General features: G+C 33.5%; 1 protein-coding gene across 1 annotated transcript in view; it reads left to right on the top strand.

Annotated features, from left to right (window-relative positions):
• Positions 1–15,689, top strand: part of SI (sucrase-isomaltase) — a 99,815-nt gene that overhangs the window by 83,562 nt on the left and 564 nt on the right. The window contains exons 41-47 of the mRNA XM_003817701.4: positions 736–884; positions 2,740–2,824; positions 2,904–2,960; positions 3,660–3,784; positions 7,917–8,005; positions 12,096–12,145; positions 12,737–12,904. Of these exons, the coding sequence (XP_003817749.2) occupies positions 736–884; positions 2,740–2,824; positions 2,904–2,960; positions 3,660–3,784; positions 7,917–8,005; positions 12,096–12,145; positions 12,737–12,904 (723 nt within the window). The remainder of the gene's footprint in view (positions 1–735; positions 885–2,739; positions 2,825–2,903; positions 2,961–3,659; positions 3,785–7,916; positions 8,006–12,095; positions 12,146–12,736; positions 12,905–15,689) is intronic.

Here is a 15,689-nt window from a genome sequence, read left to right as displayed (position 1 = left end):
CAACGAAAAACATTTAAATGTTACCTCGAGCTTTGTGATGGCCTTGCTTATTCCCCTGGTGCAAATCAAAATACAAAATAGTAATAACTTTTCTTGCCTATTATTTTTTAACTAATATGTGCAAGAATTTTTTTTGTAGACTTTTAATCTTCCACTCTAAACTTTAGACTAAAAATTTTAGTCTTTTGAGCTGGAGTGTGCATTCCAGAGCATACTCAGGCACATTATTTCCTTTCATTCAACTTTATGCCTTCCCTTCTATCTGTACTATGTATTCTTTAGTATTCTTTAGTACCATAATCTGTTCATTTCTCCTGAGAACCCACAATGTGCATGGTCACCATCATTTGCTCTGCTTGTCTATGTTTATTTCAATCGACTTTGGATAGCCTATCATTTCATTTATCTCCTACACTGATCACTCTAACACTGACTATCACCTAATTGACAACATATTTGTCATCCATTAAAATGTGAACTTTTCTTTGGGTATGTTCACTTAAACTAAATCAAGCCATGGATTTAATTTGAATTTCTCTTATTAAAATGTTGTGTACCTTTTCTCTTTATCATGTGATAGAAATATTATTGTGTAAGATTTTGGGAAGAAAGTACATAGCACATGACAATCAATTAATATCATGTCTTACTTTTTAGTTCTTCAAATATGAATATGAATATTATGACTTAAACAAGGACCAAAGCTTATAACTATGTTATTTTGCTTTGTTTCAGAGACAAGATCCCGCTTCCTGGAATGAAACTTTTGCTGAAATGTCAAGGAATATTCTAAATATTAGATACACCTTATTGCCCTATTTCTACACACAAATGCATGAAATTCATGCTAATGGTGGCACTGTTATCCGACCCCTTTTGCATGAGTAAGTACAAAGTTTGTTTTCTCTTATCACAGAGAGATACTTTTCACTTAATTTACCCAATGATCTCTTATAGTGCAATATAAAATATTTTAGATTGGCAATTTTTCCATTGTTATATTAGCATACATTTTTTATTAATAAAGCATTTACACAAATATGTCCATTAATAAATAGACTAGCATAAGCCATTAAAGAATGAACCACATTAATTAGTTATTAAAAAGTAATGATTCTATTTCAGAATAATTACTGTATACAAGGTATTGTTCTACATGCTTTGTATATGTGCTTACTTTGAGTATTCTCAACATTTCCAGGGAGATAAGTAATGCCCCTCATGATTTAATTAATCACGGTTTACTGCAGTTACGTAAATCTACTATATACAGATGTCTTACCGGAGACCATTCCACCTTTTCCTTGATGTATCCCAATGAGATACACAGGAACAGTTTCAACATTATCCTTATAAATTTGTTTTGGATTCACCTCTTAAAGCTCAAACTTTTATATGACCAAATCTTAAAAATTCTATTTCATGGAGCATATTTGCAAAAATTTTCACCCATTTTATTTTTAAGTTGAATACAATCAAATTCTTATTGTAGATATTACAAAAAGCAAAGCATGCAGTCAAACATAAAAACAAAAAAACCCTGAATAATCACAGTATATTTAGCTTTTTGAGCACCCTATATTACCAGAGTAATTGAATGAGATTATTTGTTAGATTTCACTATTGATAAGCCCATTTAAAAAAGGCAAATATTTACCCAAATTAAAACAATACCCAAAGTAAATTTACCAAAATAAGAAGTGAATTGGTATGCCTTCTCTTTTGATGATAGGATAAGCGATCCAGTTTTCCTAAAACAACAACAAAAGATTCCTTCTGGATTCAAATTATGTTCTGGTTGCTTTATTAATTTATCATCTACCATAATCCCTTCTTTATTTCTGATAACATTTTATTGAGCTCCTTTTTATTTTCAGACTTTACCCTTTTTGTTATTCTTATTTGCTTCCCAGGATAATGGAGTATCACCTCTGGGCTGAGTCACTAGTCAGAAATATTATTAACTATACAGACTGTTGTTCTATTGAGATTAACTGGGTTTCTACTTTCATGAGTTTATGGAGGTGTAAGCCCATCTTTCCAATTCAGCATTAATCTCAGCTTTTAATAAGGCAAAACAAAACCACAACAAAAGAACAAACAAATTGTAAGAAACAGCTTTTCTTTTTCATTTCAATTGGAGAAGAAATGTGAACATTTAATAGTGGCTCTTAAGCCATTAAAAAACAAAACAAAACAAACAAAAAAAAAACCTTTGTTTTTCCTAGCCATTTGCATCTCAAAGTCAGAAATCCATTAACATGTTACAGAGCCTTTAGGAACATGTAAATCTACTATTTAGAGAGTTTATTAAGTAAGATAAGCAAACTCTTTTTAAAATTAATGAATTAAAATTCTTACAGTATGTCTCTCAATTTTCTTCCAGTGTTTTTAATATGTTTTTAAATTTGTTGATCATATACTAGGCAAAGTTAATATTTGTACCTCTATTAGTTCTCTTCCAAAGTAATTTCTCATTTAGTTGATGTTACATGCCCATCAGAATTCTCTATTTTCTCCGGAAATTTAGTCATAGTCTAGATTTACTCATAAAGTATTATACTGCTGAGCATTGTACTATTACATTTCAACTGATATATTTTTTAATTTTTTTACAGTTTTGTTTTTATTTTAATCCACAAAAGTCCATACTACAAAATGTAATTTGAATAATGATTTTATGGTATTCAGAAGAAAGTTATTTGTTTTAATTTAATTATTTGTGATAATTTTGTCAAGGTTCTTTGATGAAAAACCAACCTGGGATATATTCAAGCAGTTCTTATGGGGTCCAGCATTTATGGTTACCCCAGTACTGGAACCTGTAAGTCCCACCACATATTTTTGTTTACACAATTTTCTTTGGTTTATATACAACTAATGGCTATTTATTTACATTCCAGTATGTTCAAACTGTAAATGCCTACGTCCCCAATGCTCGGTGGTTTGACTACCATACAGTAAGTATTTAAGGAATTCTGGGGAATTGACTAAACAGAAATGGGTAATTGTTTGGCCCTAGCCTTTTCATTAACGGTATGTTGGATTTACTTTCCACTTAAAAAGAGTGGAAAGTAACATATTTCCGGTAAATTATAGCTGAATTGAATAAATCCACAGTGAAAGAGAGTTAATTTATTCTGCTACAGTTTGTTATGTAGTCATTGATTTATTTTAGCAAATAAACATGGTAACTACACATTACATACAAAAAGATAATTGTCTTTTATTGGATATGTAAAATGATCATTAAAGGTAGTGCAGTCCTTCTAAGAATAATGTACATGGCAAGTCAAGCAGAGCTTTTGTGACTTTTCAAAAATCCACACACTTTAGGCATGTGAACTCCACAAAAACAACACTATAAATGATTTTCAAAGCTATCATAAAGACTTATATTTAACTAGATTCTAAAGATATGCTTTTTTAAAAAGTAAATTTCGCCATGTATATTTAAGGTATACAACATCATGTTATGAGATATATATATAGTAAAATGGTTACTATAGTGAAACAAATTAAGATTTTCTGAATAAATGTTAAGTTTTTAATCTAAAAGTGTATCATTTGATTTTTTAAAATGTATATCCTCAAGTACCAGTGTTGCTGATGATTCCACTTCTTGCTCCACCTGTTCTTTCCATCCCTTTCATTTCCAGGGCAAAGATATTGGCGTCAGAGGACAATTTCAAACATTTAATGCTTCTTATGACACAATAAACCTACATGTCCGTGGTGGTCACATCCTACCATGTCAAGAGCCAGCTCAAAACACATTTTACAGGTAAGTGAACTGTTTACAAAGCTCAGGTTAAATTTTGAGATACATCATGCTAGCATTGTTAAGAAATAGAAAGGGTTTGAAATTTTAACCCATCGCCAAGCTAGTACATTAGCCTGCCTCAGTAACATGAATGCCAGGTCAGAGACAAAAGTGTTTGTGGTTTATAGCATAGCAAGAAACAGGAACTTTATCTTAGCATCAGGTTTTCTTTTCCACCAAGTCCCATGGGGATGACATGGAGCGACCCAGGCAGACGTTGCACATGTAGGAGGTCTGTGTCACAAATAAGGAACCCCAAGTTTAGGAAAACCCTGTCTTTAATAAGACTACAAACAAGTCTATCCATTATTTGCTTCTGAAAAAGATATTATCTTTTTTATATTGGACAGTCAAAAGAAATATTAAGAATTTTTAAAAAGAAACCCTGCCGTCCAATGCTATTCATTTTTTTTACTGTACTTTAAGTTTTAGGGTACATGTGCACAACGTGCAGGTTAGTTACATATGTATACATGTGCCATGTTGGTGTGCTGCACCCATTAACTCGTCTCTTAACATTAGGTATATCTCCTAATGCTATCCCTCCCCCATCCCCCCACCACACAACAGGCCCTGGTGTGTGATGTTCCCCTTCCTGTGTCCATGTGTTCTCATTGTTCAATTCTCACGTGTGACTAAGAACATGCGGTGTTTGGTTTTTTGTCCTTGCGATAGTTTGCTGAGAATGATGGTTTCCAGCTTCATCCATGTCCCTACAAAAGTCATGAACTCAATTCATTTTTAAAACATCCCTGAAAAGACAGCTCAGAAGACAGGCTGTCAGTGCCTCTGCCTATGACATATAAAAATGCAAGAGACCCATGGAAAACTGTCTTCCAACAGGATATTCCCTCTTAAAGTAAGAAAGCTTCCCAGATAAAAATATAAATGAAACCTTTATGATCTCTGTCTATAATATGCAGAAAGTAATGACAAATTAATGTCTTATATTTTGAATGGCTGCCTCAACAAGATTTTTACCCTACTTTTCTGTTTCTGACATGTGGAAGATCTAGTATTATGAAGATCACTTTATGAAAACATGAAATATTTATTAACCTGTTTTTCAAAGACTTATTTTTTAGAGCAGTTTTATACAGCAAAATTGAGAAGGTCCAGAGATTTCCCATTTACCCCCTGCTCTCCCATACATGCATAGCCTCTCTCATTTTCAACACCCCCCATAAGAGTAGCACATTTGTTACAGTCATTGAACCAACACTAACACTTATCACCCAAAGACCACAGTTTACATTAGGATTCACTGTTGATGTTGTAAATTCTCTGGGTTTAAACAAATGTATGATGACCCGCATACACCACTGGTGTCCTTTAGAATTGTTTTACTGACCTAAACATCCTTCGTGTGCCACCTATTCATCGCTCTTTCAACCCATGGCAACCACTGATATTTTACTATCTCTAAAATATTGTATTTTCCAGAATGTCATATAGTTGGAATCATACAGTATGTAACATTCCATTTGACTTTTTTTACTTAGTTATATGCTTTTAAGATTCCTCCATGAGATACCTGGGTTGTATCTCATTTCTTTTTAGCACTGAATAATATACCATTTGATGAACCTTTTTTATAAACTTTAAATCAGTATTGCTTGGAGGTGTCTCTTTCCTTTCCATTAATTTGCTGTTTCCCTTTCTCTGCCTCTGTTCGTCTGTCTTGTGATATATTTCCTGACTCATTACAGTACATGAAAATGTAGACATTCACTGGCAGTACCACTATTCCATCAAACTACTAAGTGTCCTGCTGTCCAAGAGGAACCAGACCTGTTTCTCTTCTCTTCTTTCTCTTCTCATCTCTTCTCTTCTCCTCTCCTCTCTTCTCCTCTCCTCTCCTTTCTTTCTTTCCTTTTTCCTTTCTTTCTTTCTTCTTTCTTTCTTTCTTTCTTTCTTTCTTTCTTTCTTTCTTTCTTTCTTTTTCTTTCTTTCTTTCTTTCTTTATCTTTCTCTTTCTTTTTTTTGACAGAGTCTTGCTCTGTTGCTCAGGCTGGAGTGCACTATCTTGGCTCACTGCAACCTCCACCTCCTGGGTTCCAGCGATTCCCCTGCCACAGCCTCCCAAGTGTCTGTGATTACAGGTGCCTGCCACACGCCTAGCTAATTTTTGTATTTTTAGTAGAGACGGAGTTTCATCATGTTGGCCAGGCTGGTCTGGAATTCCAGACCTGTTTCTTTTTTTTATTATGTATGTATGTATTTATTTATTTATTTATTATTATACTTTGAGTTTTAGGGTACATGTGCACAATGTGCAGGTTAGTTACATATGTATACATGTGCCATGCTGGTGTGCTGCACCCATTAGCTCGTCATTTAATGACCTTGTCCCATATAAAGATGAAGGCTATCCCAGATTTCTGTCTATCACCATTTTTATAACTGATTGTCTGGCCAGGCCCTTCTCTTCTTTGCCTGAGAACCTCTACCTGGATTTCTGTTTCTCTCATTCAGCAATATGTCCAGTTTACCAGGGACAATGGATCTGCTCTGTCTTCTCAGACTGACATAGGTGTAAATCTCTTATTCCTGTCACAGTCTTTATTTCCATTGCAAAATTCCTTGCTTTGACATTCAAATTCTAGAGGGCCCTGTCTCTGTTTTTCTTCTCTTTTTATGCTATATCATCTCTCTTGGTGATCTACATGCTGACAGCCCCCGATGGCATGAACAGAATCTTCTAATCTCCTGGACCCACCAAGGTCCATTTCTACTAATATTCTATCCTGACATCAATTAAAGAGGAGAGACATTATTGCACCTGAAAAGTGAGGGCTTCATGGAGGAGACCATTCATAAGGTGTGCCTTGAATAATCCTTATTTTTTTATGAGAGAGAAGACAGATCATTGTACAGGGTAGAAAGTTGTAAAACTCTTTCTAATCACAAGTTTTAGTATATGTTGGGAAATTGCAGGTTAAGCCATATTTTTGATGTTTCTAAATTATATTTAAACCCCAGTGACTGTGAACTGAAATTCATATACATATTCATGGTAAGGTATGTTAATATATTTCACTGGAAAATATCTAATTACTGTGGAGATTTGAACTCTAGAGATTCTGGAAATTTTAGGAGACTTCCGTGGCTGTACATTCTTCAACATTTATGATTAGAAAAGGCAGACAGCTAAACAATTGGTCTGGTAAATTATTTCAAACAATATGAGGCTGCTAAATCAAGTTGCTTCTCAAAGATTGCTGGAGATGTAACATGGAAGCAAGTATTTAGTTCACAAATAGCCCTATGCAGGAACATGCTTGAAAGGTATTCTCTATTACAAAGATAGAACTTAGAACTTGGAGGCTACTTTATACATTCTTATTAATTATAACCAGTGATAACTCCGTGATTTATGTGTGGAAATGTGAGGAAGGCTTAAGTCATAAAAGATTTAAAAATGCTATTAAAATTGTTTCATATTTAATGGTTAATGACAGGATTACCCGAGAAGCATGAGTAAATATATGAATAAAATTAATGTGGTTTTAATTACTTTCAATGAGGCCACTTCTGATTTGTTACATTACATGAATTCTTGAGATCAAAAGACATGCATGATATTTCCTATTAAATATGAAGAACTTTATTTTTGATGGAGTCTTGCTCTGTCACCAGGCTGGAGTGCAGTGGTGCAATCTCGGCTCACTGGAACCTCCACCTCCTGGGTTCAAGCAATTGCCCTGCCTCAGCCTCCCAAGTAGCTGGGACTACAGGTATCTGCCACCACACCCAGCTAATTTTTGTACTTTAATAGAGATGGAGTTTCCCCATGTTGGGTAGGATGATCTCGAACTCCTGACCTCATGATCCACCCACCTTGGCCTCCCAAAGTGCTGGGATTACAGGCGTGAGCCACCACACCCAGCCTAAATATGAAGAATTTTATTGTTTTATATCATTCCTGTTAACTAATTTAGAAAAATGGAAATTCTTTAATTTTCTTAGTCTAAGTCAGTTTGCACACTCTTTAATGCTTGGGTTCCTGTAGACCCTTATGTGGATGTCATATCATAACTAGACATATGCTATTCTACAAACATGGGTAAAATTATATATTTCTTTCTTATAGTCGACAAAAACACATGAATCTCATTGTTGCTGCAGATGACAATCAGACGGCACAGGGTTCTCTGTTTTGGGATGATGGAGAGAGTATAGGTGAGTGCTCAATTTAGTAGATAAATTTAATTGATGTCGTATTCTATCACATTACTTTTATGTTATCTATTATTGTTCTTTGGAAGCTGAGTACAAAGCTATTAATATTATTCAAGGCTAAAAGATTTTACTAAATTCACTGAATCAACTTAAATAGATAAACAATGTCACAAACATTTAAAGACTTCTCTTATCCTAAATATAGTCAATCCCTATGGTAAGTGTCTAGGTAAGAAATTTGTGTGGGCAGAATTATGTATCTATTATCTTTGTACTTCCAGAAGCTAGCACAGTGCTATTCACATAATAGACACTTGGCATATATACAAAGTTAACTTAGCTGAATAACCACATTATTATATGTGCAAAATATTGATACTATAGGGACAAAAAGGGGTGATACTTTTCCTCATTTATCGTAAGGGTCACAGCCAACACCTCTATAACAAAACACAAGTTAACAAGAGAAAAGCATAACAAACATATGTAATCATAGTTTTATGTAAAACAGGAACCTTCAGAATAAAGGCCCAAAGATACAGAGAATGCTCTCAGGCTTCATTCTTAGGGTCAGTGAAACAAGAACTGCCATGTAGAAATGTGATTGGACAAAAAGGGTATAAGCTAATGGAAATAGATTGACTGAGGAAATCTAGTAAGACCTGTCCACATTCTTGTTGGCTTATTAATTGTAACATTTCTTCCTCTCAGGTATGGGGTAAGACCCCTCTGGAAGGAGGTTGTTAACTTCTTCATGGCCAGCTGTTACACAGAAAAGCAGGAAAAGAGAGTAACATTTCTAGGCTTTATAGCTAGCTTTGGGGGAAAAGGATTCTAGTTTCTGTGACTTGCCTTTGGGGAAAGGAATTCTAGTTTCTCTCACTAGAGAATAAGGAGCAAGAGACAGGAGGGCAGGAGAAGGTCAGAGAGAAACTTTGCTTCCAGTGTTGCTTCTGGGACCTTTATTTTGAGAAATCACTTTTTGAGCCCCCAAAATGTACAAGTGGTGCCTCTACAACAAGGAGGTAGTCCAGAAACCAATCTCAGGTAAATTTGATTTCTGTGTTTTTATATCTACTCTTTTGGCTTGTTTGCTTGCTTTTGGCATTAGTATTTAGCATTTTTTTACATGAGGAGATATATTTTAATTTAGATCTAGGCTTATTCCATTCATAACTGTTCCTCAAGACCATACTAAACTTCTAAACTCCTAGCCATGTGAAAAATTCATTAACCGTTGTTATCAGAAACACCTGGGACAGCTTGCTAAGAATGCAGATTATAGGACTCATTCAAGTTTCATTAATTTTAGGAGAAACTCAGAAAGCTCCCATAGGAGATTTTTATTCTGTATGTAAACACTGATAGAGGATAGGTTTACTGACCGCCATTTAATAGTGTCAGTACTACTAGATGAGCGTTCTGAACATTTTGTTGACACAAACTTTAATCATAAAAACTGATATCTGTGTGAAGTTGACAGTTCTCTGCAATTTAAATAACTTATCCGAAGATAATAGTTTTTTCATTAATAGCAAAGACATGCATCTTTTATCTTTAAGGTAAATCATAGTTAATATTCTGCAACCATAAGAAATAACCCATTAGTAAATAAGTGTGATAAAGTTGATATAAGAATTATATGCTAGACAGCAAGACTTTTGGGAAAAATAAATCCCTCTTTTTAACATTTTGTGACTTAGAAAGTGAAGATATCAACACAAGTTAGTCCTTTGCTTTTAGAGCTCTGACCTTCATCACCACAATAACTGAGGGTCTGTGAAGTTTTCAGCGTTTCCCTTTGTGTCCAGCAGGAAATTTGCCTACAATTTCCCAGGGGTGTAAAGTTTTAGTATGCAACTTGGGATCTTTGAATCTCATAATTAACAAATTAAGTTAATTCATTTCATCAGTTATGTAGACAAAGCTTCTCTTAGAATTTTCTCCAGCTCCTCCTATCCAACTACAGCATCGATGAAAACATTTGGTGTGGACTTTACCCTATTCAAGTTTCATGGCAGACTTTTTGTAATCACTGGAAAGTACCTGAGCATAATCCAAATATTTCTCTATGATCTCCTCATGCAAGTATAAAAAATTGTTTTTTGCCAATTGGATCTACTTACTTTGTTATGTTTCACAATATCAGTTTATTTGGTATAATTTAGTATAAATATTTTTAAATAGTCCCTTGAAATTTCCTGAGTTAACAGCAAAAACCATATATAGCAAATGCTTATTCTCTGGATTTGTTAGACCAGAATCTCCAAAGAGGTTTTCTCTCATAGCAAACACAACAATCTAGTTGATGGGCATCCAATCTGAAACGATGTCTTTCTTTTAAGCAAATATGTTCAAATTTTGTGATATATTATAATGTGGTAACAAATTATCTTGAAATAATTAAACGTAAATCAAAATGAACTTCTCCTAAAACTTGTTAACATTAAGTAAATTTTAACCATTCTTGATTAATAAAGTTATAGCTTAGTAAAATGTTAATTTTTCTATTTATCTTAATGAAATAGTTATATGTGTGTCCTTGACCAAGATCATATGTGAGATCTTTCTTCCTCTTATTAAAAACAACAAAGCTACCCATATCTTCGTAATAGCTGTCACTTTTGCTTTTTTAACTCAGAATTCTATACTTAAAAGATTGTTCATGAAAACTTAAGTTGTAATTGTATATTTGAAAATAAGAACTAAAATGGTTAAGGAATATTGACACTAATGTGTATTGTAATACATATTAAATTAGCCATACATATATTAGCATACAAAAAAGTCTTAGGCAGAATATCCATTTTAGTATAGGTAAAATCAATAGCAAATTAATTTTAGTTGGTTAATGAATACAGCCCTGATACGTTTAAGTAGAGAAGAGAATAAAAATATATTGCTTTTTCAATGTTACCCCAATACTTCTTTTATTTGACTCTACTCTGCTCTTTCTATCTTATGTCTGCTTATTTGTTTTTTTACATAAAAACACAATCTTAGAAGTCAAGGAAAACTGGGCTTGATTCCAGACCTTGGCAGTAATTAGCTTGTTTTTTTACTTTTGGCAATTTATTTAACTGCTTTGAAAGTCACTTTACTCTTCCATACAGTGGGAATAATAATAAAATATCTTTTAGAGTAAAGTGATAAAGTATTTAGAATTTGGCAAATAGTAAGCACTTAACAAGTTTTACCTCTAGGATGATCATTAAAATGGGTTTTAAATATGGCAAGATTATACTTTAAACTGGTGATGGTGGCTCATGACTGTAATCTCAGTTCTTTGGGAGGCTAAGGCAGAAGGATCATTTGAGTGTAGGAGTTCAAGACAAACCTGGGCAACATAGGGAGAACCTGCCTCAACAAAATTAAGAAAATAAAAAAGCCGGGCATGGTAGTGCATGCCTGTAGTTCCAGCCACTCAGGAGGCTGAGGTGGGAGGATTGCTTGAGCCCAGGAGGTCCAGGCTGTAGTGAGCCATGATTGTGTTACTGCACTTCAGCTGGGACAATAGAGCCAGACTTTGTCTTAAAAAAATAAAAACTAAAAAATAATGATTATACCTTAAAGAGGTGGCTATAAACCTATATTTTGCCAGTTTAATTTTAGTTGACCTGTAACAATCTCTAACTATTGAATTTGTTTTTTCAAATGACACTAGAATGTGTTGCTACCATGTTCTTTTTTCCTTTATATTATTTTGTCAGTCACTAAGGTGACAAGTAAGTGTCAATTGCTATCATCACTGAATTCTGTTTATTCTTGCATTACTTGTGCACTTCTTGCCACCTTCCCAGTGTTGTGTGTGAAAATGATTTTAAACCTGTTACTGCTTTATCATTACCCCCCACACACACATATACCACCTAGCATGTCTTCTTAGGACCTTACCTGGTGACTCATCCTTCATTTCCAAGGCTCCTTGGATTGTATCTGAATTAGTTAAATCGGCTTAGAGAAAAAATAGGTACATCTTGATACTATTTGCTACTTTTTATACTGGGAAAGAGAAGCAAAGTATACAGGTATTTACTATGGTTCTTCTTTGGAAATAACAATATATCACATTTTTTTTCTCTCTCTACAGACACCTATGAAAGAGACCTATATTTATCTGTACAATTTAATTTAAACCAGGTATGTAAGATTATTTATATGCAATTCTGTTAAGGAATATTTGAAGTTCACAGCTGGGTGGGTGGCTCATGCCTGTAATCCTAGTTCATTGGGAGGCTGACATGGGAGGATTGCTTGAGGCCAGGGGTTCAAGACCTGTCTGGGCAACATAATGGGACCCCCATCTCTATAAAAACATTAGCCAGGTATGGTGGCATGCAACTGTAGTCCCAGCTGCATAGGAGGCTGAGGCTAGAGGGTCACTGGAATCTAGGAGTTCGAGATGGCAGTGAGCCATGACTGCACTATTGCACTCCAGCCTGGCAGTAATGGATTCACCTCCCCTTCTCTTGCATATTTGGTGACTGAATCCAAACTTTCTGAGCCTGGGTGGCAGAGGGAGACCCTGTCTCAATAAAGAGATACATAGAAAAAAAGGAAGAAAATTTGAAGTTTTATTCATGTTTATTATATAAAATACCTTATATCAAATGCACAAATAAACAATTTATTATACTACGAAATACATTTTTGGTTAACCGACATATTTTTAAAGTTTTAATTGCTTTTGCAAATAAAGTGTTTATGTTATTCCTTTTTCTTTATTTATAGACCACCTTAACAAGCACTATATTGAAGAGAGGTTACATAAATAAAAGTGAAACGAGGCTTGGGTCCGTTCATGTATGGGGGAAAGGAACTACTCCTGTCAATGCAGTTACTCTAACGTATAACGGAAATACAAATTCGCTTCCTTTTAATGAAGACAGTACCAACATGGTAAGTAATGTAAGAAAATATTTTTCAAAAGCGTACGTATTTAAAGCATCTACATGGACTTCTTATATCCCTCATCCGTAAGAAACATAATTATGAGTCAATTATGACATTCTTCATATATTCCTTTTCATTAGGCCTCCATATTTATTTCCTTATTATTATCCTTAGTAAACTGTCATACAAATCAATCTAATGAAATCTATTTTATTCTTATTATGATACAATCAAAGCAAAATTAACTTAAAACTTTAAATAACTGTTATCCCTATATGATAAAGTGCCTCAGAAAATACTTTTTAAAAATAAGATATCTGCATTTAAACATTGACTATGTCTTGAAAATGTATTTGAAAATTCTTGAAAACTTAATAAAACTGTCAGCACTCATTAATACAGGAGTGTGATACATATGATACAGATAATACACAAGGAATCAGGATTCTTGCGTTAAAGCATCATTGCTGCCAGTATTTAGCTCTTTACTTTGAACAAAAAATTTTAGGCCTATTATTCTATCCAATTGAATAAAAAAAAATGCAAGTAAATGATCAATCTCTTAAGCTCCTTCCAGTTCTAAATTCTGTGAATCTATGGCTTGCAAAGGTGAATTTCAAATACATATTCTAGAAAACAGCTAACTGTTTTAGGTGTTCATTTTAAGTTTAAGCCTACTTATGCACTACTAAAACTGTGTAAATTTGTGTGCACCCACCCTTAATTGTTTAAACTTGGATAAAAACAAAGAGCCTTTAATCAGTCACTTTAGATGAACTTAAATTCTAAAATTGTCAGATGTTCGACTAACTTGAACCTAAAAAAAATATATATATGCATCTTGGACACAGTCCTAGGTCCTTGTAGGTGTCAGAGGATGTTAGAGTTAAACAGCACCTGAAAGTCTGTTCCATCTTTTTGAAACTCAACATCCATCCTACTGCTACTGCTGTTTTGTTGACAAGTGGGGTTTTCCTTTAATATGGAACTATGTTTTTCTTACTGCTTTTGCATTGCAACTCGCTATTTTTCTTAAAACTATATCAAGGATGGGAAATATAAAATAAAATTTCCCAACTTTGATATATTTAATGTCCTTCCTTGGTAAAATAAAAGTTAATATCTTAGTGCCTTACACTCATATTTTTATTTTTATAATTTGACTGATTTATAAAATTCCAGAATACCTGATCTAGTCCAGTAGTCTTATGTGGCTGACAAAGAAATTAAGTCCCCAAAGAAGGAAATTAATTCCCCAAAACAACTACTCAATAGTTATCAATCACAATTAGAAATCACTTTTTTGCATGGTCCAATGTTCAATCAGATAAAGAAAAGACGGTTTGGCTTAGATAATATCTTACCTTTTATTTACTAAATTACAATGGTGAAAATTAAGCTCACAACTTTTGTGGTAAAAATAAAGTAAATAAACAATGCCAAATAAGATATTTTAATATTTTGGGGTGTTATTTCAAGGTTGTTTTGATCAAATATGTAGCATAAAAATGAACCATTAAAAATCATTTTTTTCTATTCTCTTTAAAAACATTCACAAATAATTTTAAGTGTTGAGAACAAATATTTGACAGTGTTTCATTACCTCAGTGATGAAGAAATATACATTTACTTTAACCAACAACTCTGGGCAGTTCCTTCTAAGTGCATTTAAATAAACTCAGTATTTATGAGTAATCACTGTTTTCCAAGCCTTCATAGATACATAGGAAAGGAAGAGAGGATGGTCAATTTCTTTCTCCACCCTGCTTGTCCTTTAATTTATGCAAGAGATTATTTAATTGCTCTAGCAATATAATTTCAAAAACATTTTTCTAGTAACAATTATGTCCAGCCGATTTATGTAAAAGTATTAAAAGCTATGTGGTGTATTTTTGCTTTCTACATTTAAGTTAAAAAAATAGTTTAGGTTTTGTTACAAGATGGATCTGTTTTAAACCTGTCTAATGAATACTCAATTATTTAACTATTACTTTTTAAATTAATTTATCAAATGTGGTAAATTAATCCAAATGTGCTATGCTTTAAGGAAGATTAAATTTTATAAAGCCCTTATGAAAGGGCCTGGTATATGGTAGGCAGTAAAGGATTCACCTCCCCTTCTCTTGCGTATTTGATAACTGAATCCAAACTTTCTGAGCTAAAGCACAGAAAATCTTGTCAGTTCATTGGACAAAAAGCAGCAATGGTAAAGTCTCCTGAAATCGTCATATCATAAAACTATGACAGAAGATCATTTGACTACAGCAACTTAATAATCTCCATGATAGAGATAATAATCTCTCTAGAGTCTACTTTAGATTATCTCCAGTGAAATAAAGTAACACATGCAAAATTGAATCATTGGCAATAAATGAAGCATCATAAAATCTTTTTTGATTGAGGTAAAATAACACTTTTAAATCTAAACTTTGGCTGAAAATGACTGGATAATACTTGACAAAGGGATGCATTGAGATTCATGCAGTGCAGTTATAAATAACTCCATATTTTGAAATTATGTGAAAAGTGTAAAGTCATAGAAATCAATAAAATTGGCTGAGGGTTTTGGGTTTTTCAGTATCTTTTGACAGCAACTTCACCTTTCTGAGATTTATTTTAACCTTAGGTAAAATGGATAGGTTGGGTGAAGTTGTTGCTGAAATGGTTGCAAACTTTCTGAGAGTAAAAATTTCTCAAGATATAAAAGAAAATAAAGGTATATACTATTTATTAGAAAACTTTTTTTGAAATAGCATTCATGAAAATAAGAAAAATGTGGTTCTGATTAAAC

This window comes from Pan paniscus, chromosome 2 (genome assembly GCF_029289425.2).
Source record: "Pan paniscus chromosome 2, NHGRI_mPanPan1-v2.0_pri, whole genome shotgun sequence".
NCBI classification, from domain to species: Eukaryota; Metazoa; Chordata; class Mammalia; order Primates; family Hominidae; genus Pan; species Pan paniscus.
The sequence above is the reverse complement of the archived record's forward strand: the minus strand, read 5'-3'. Positions and strand labels throughout refer to the sequence as shown.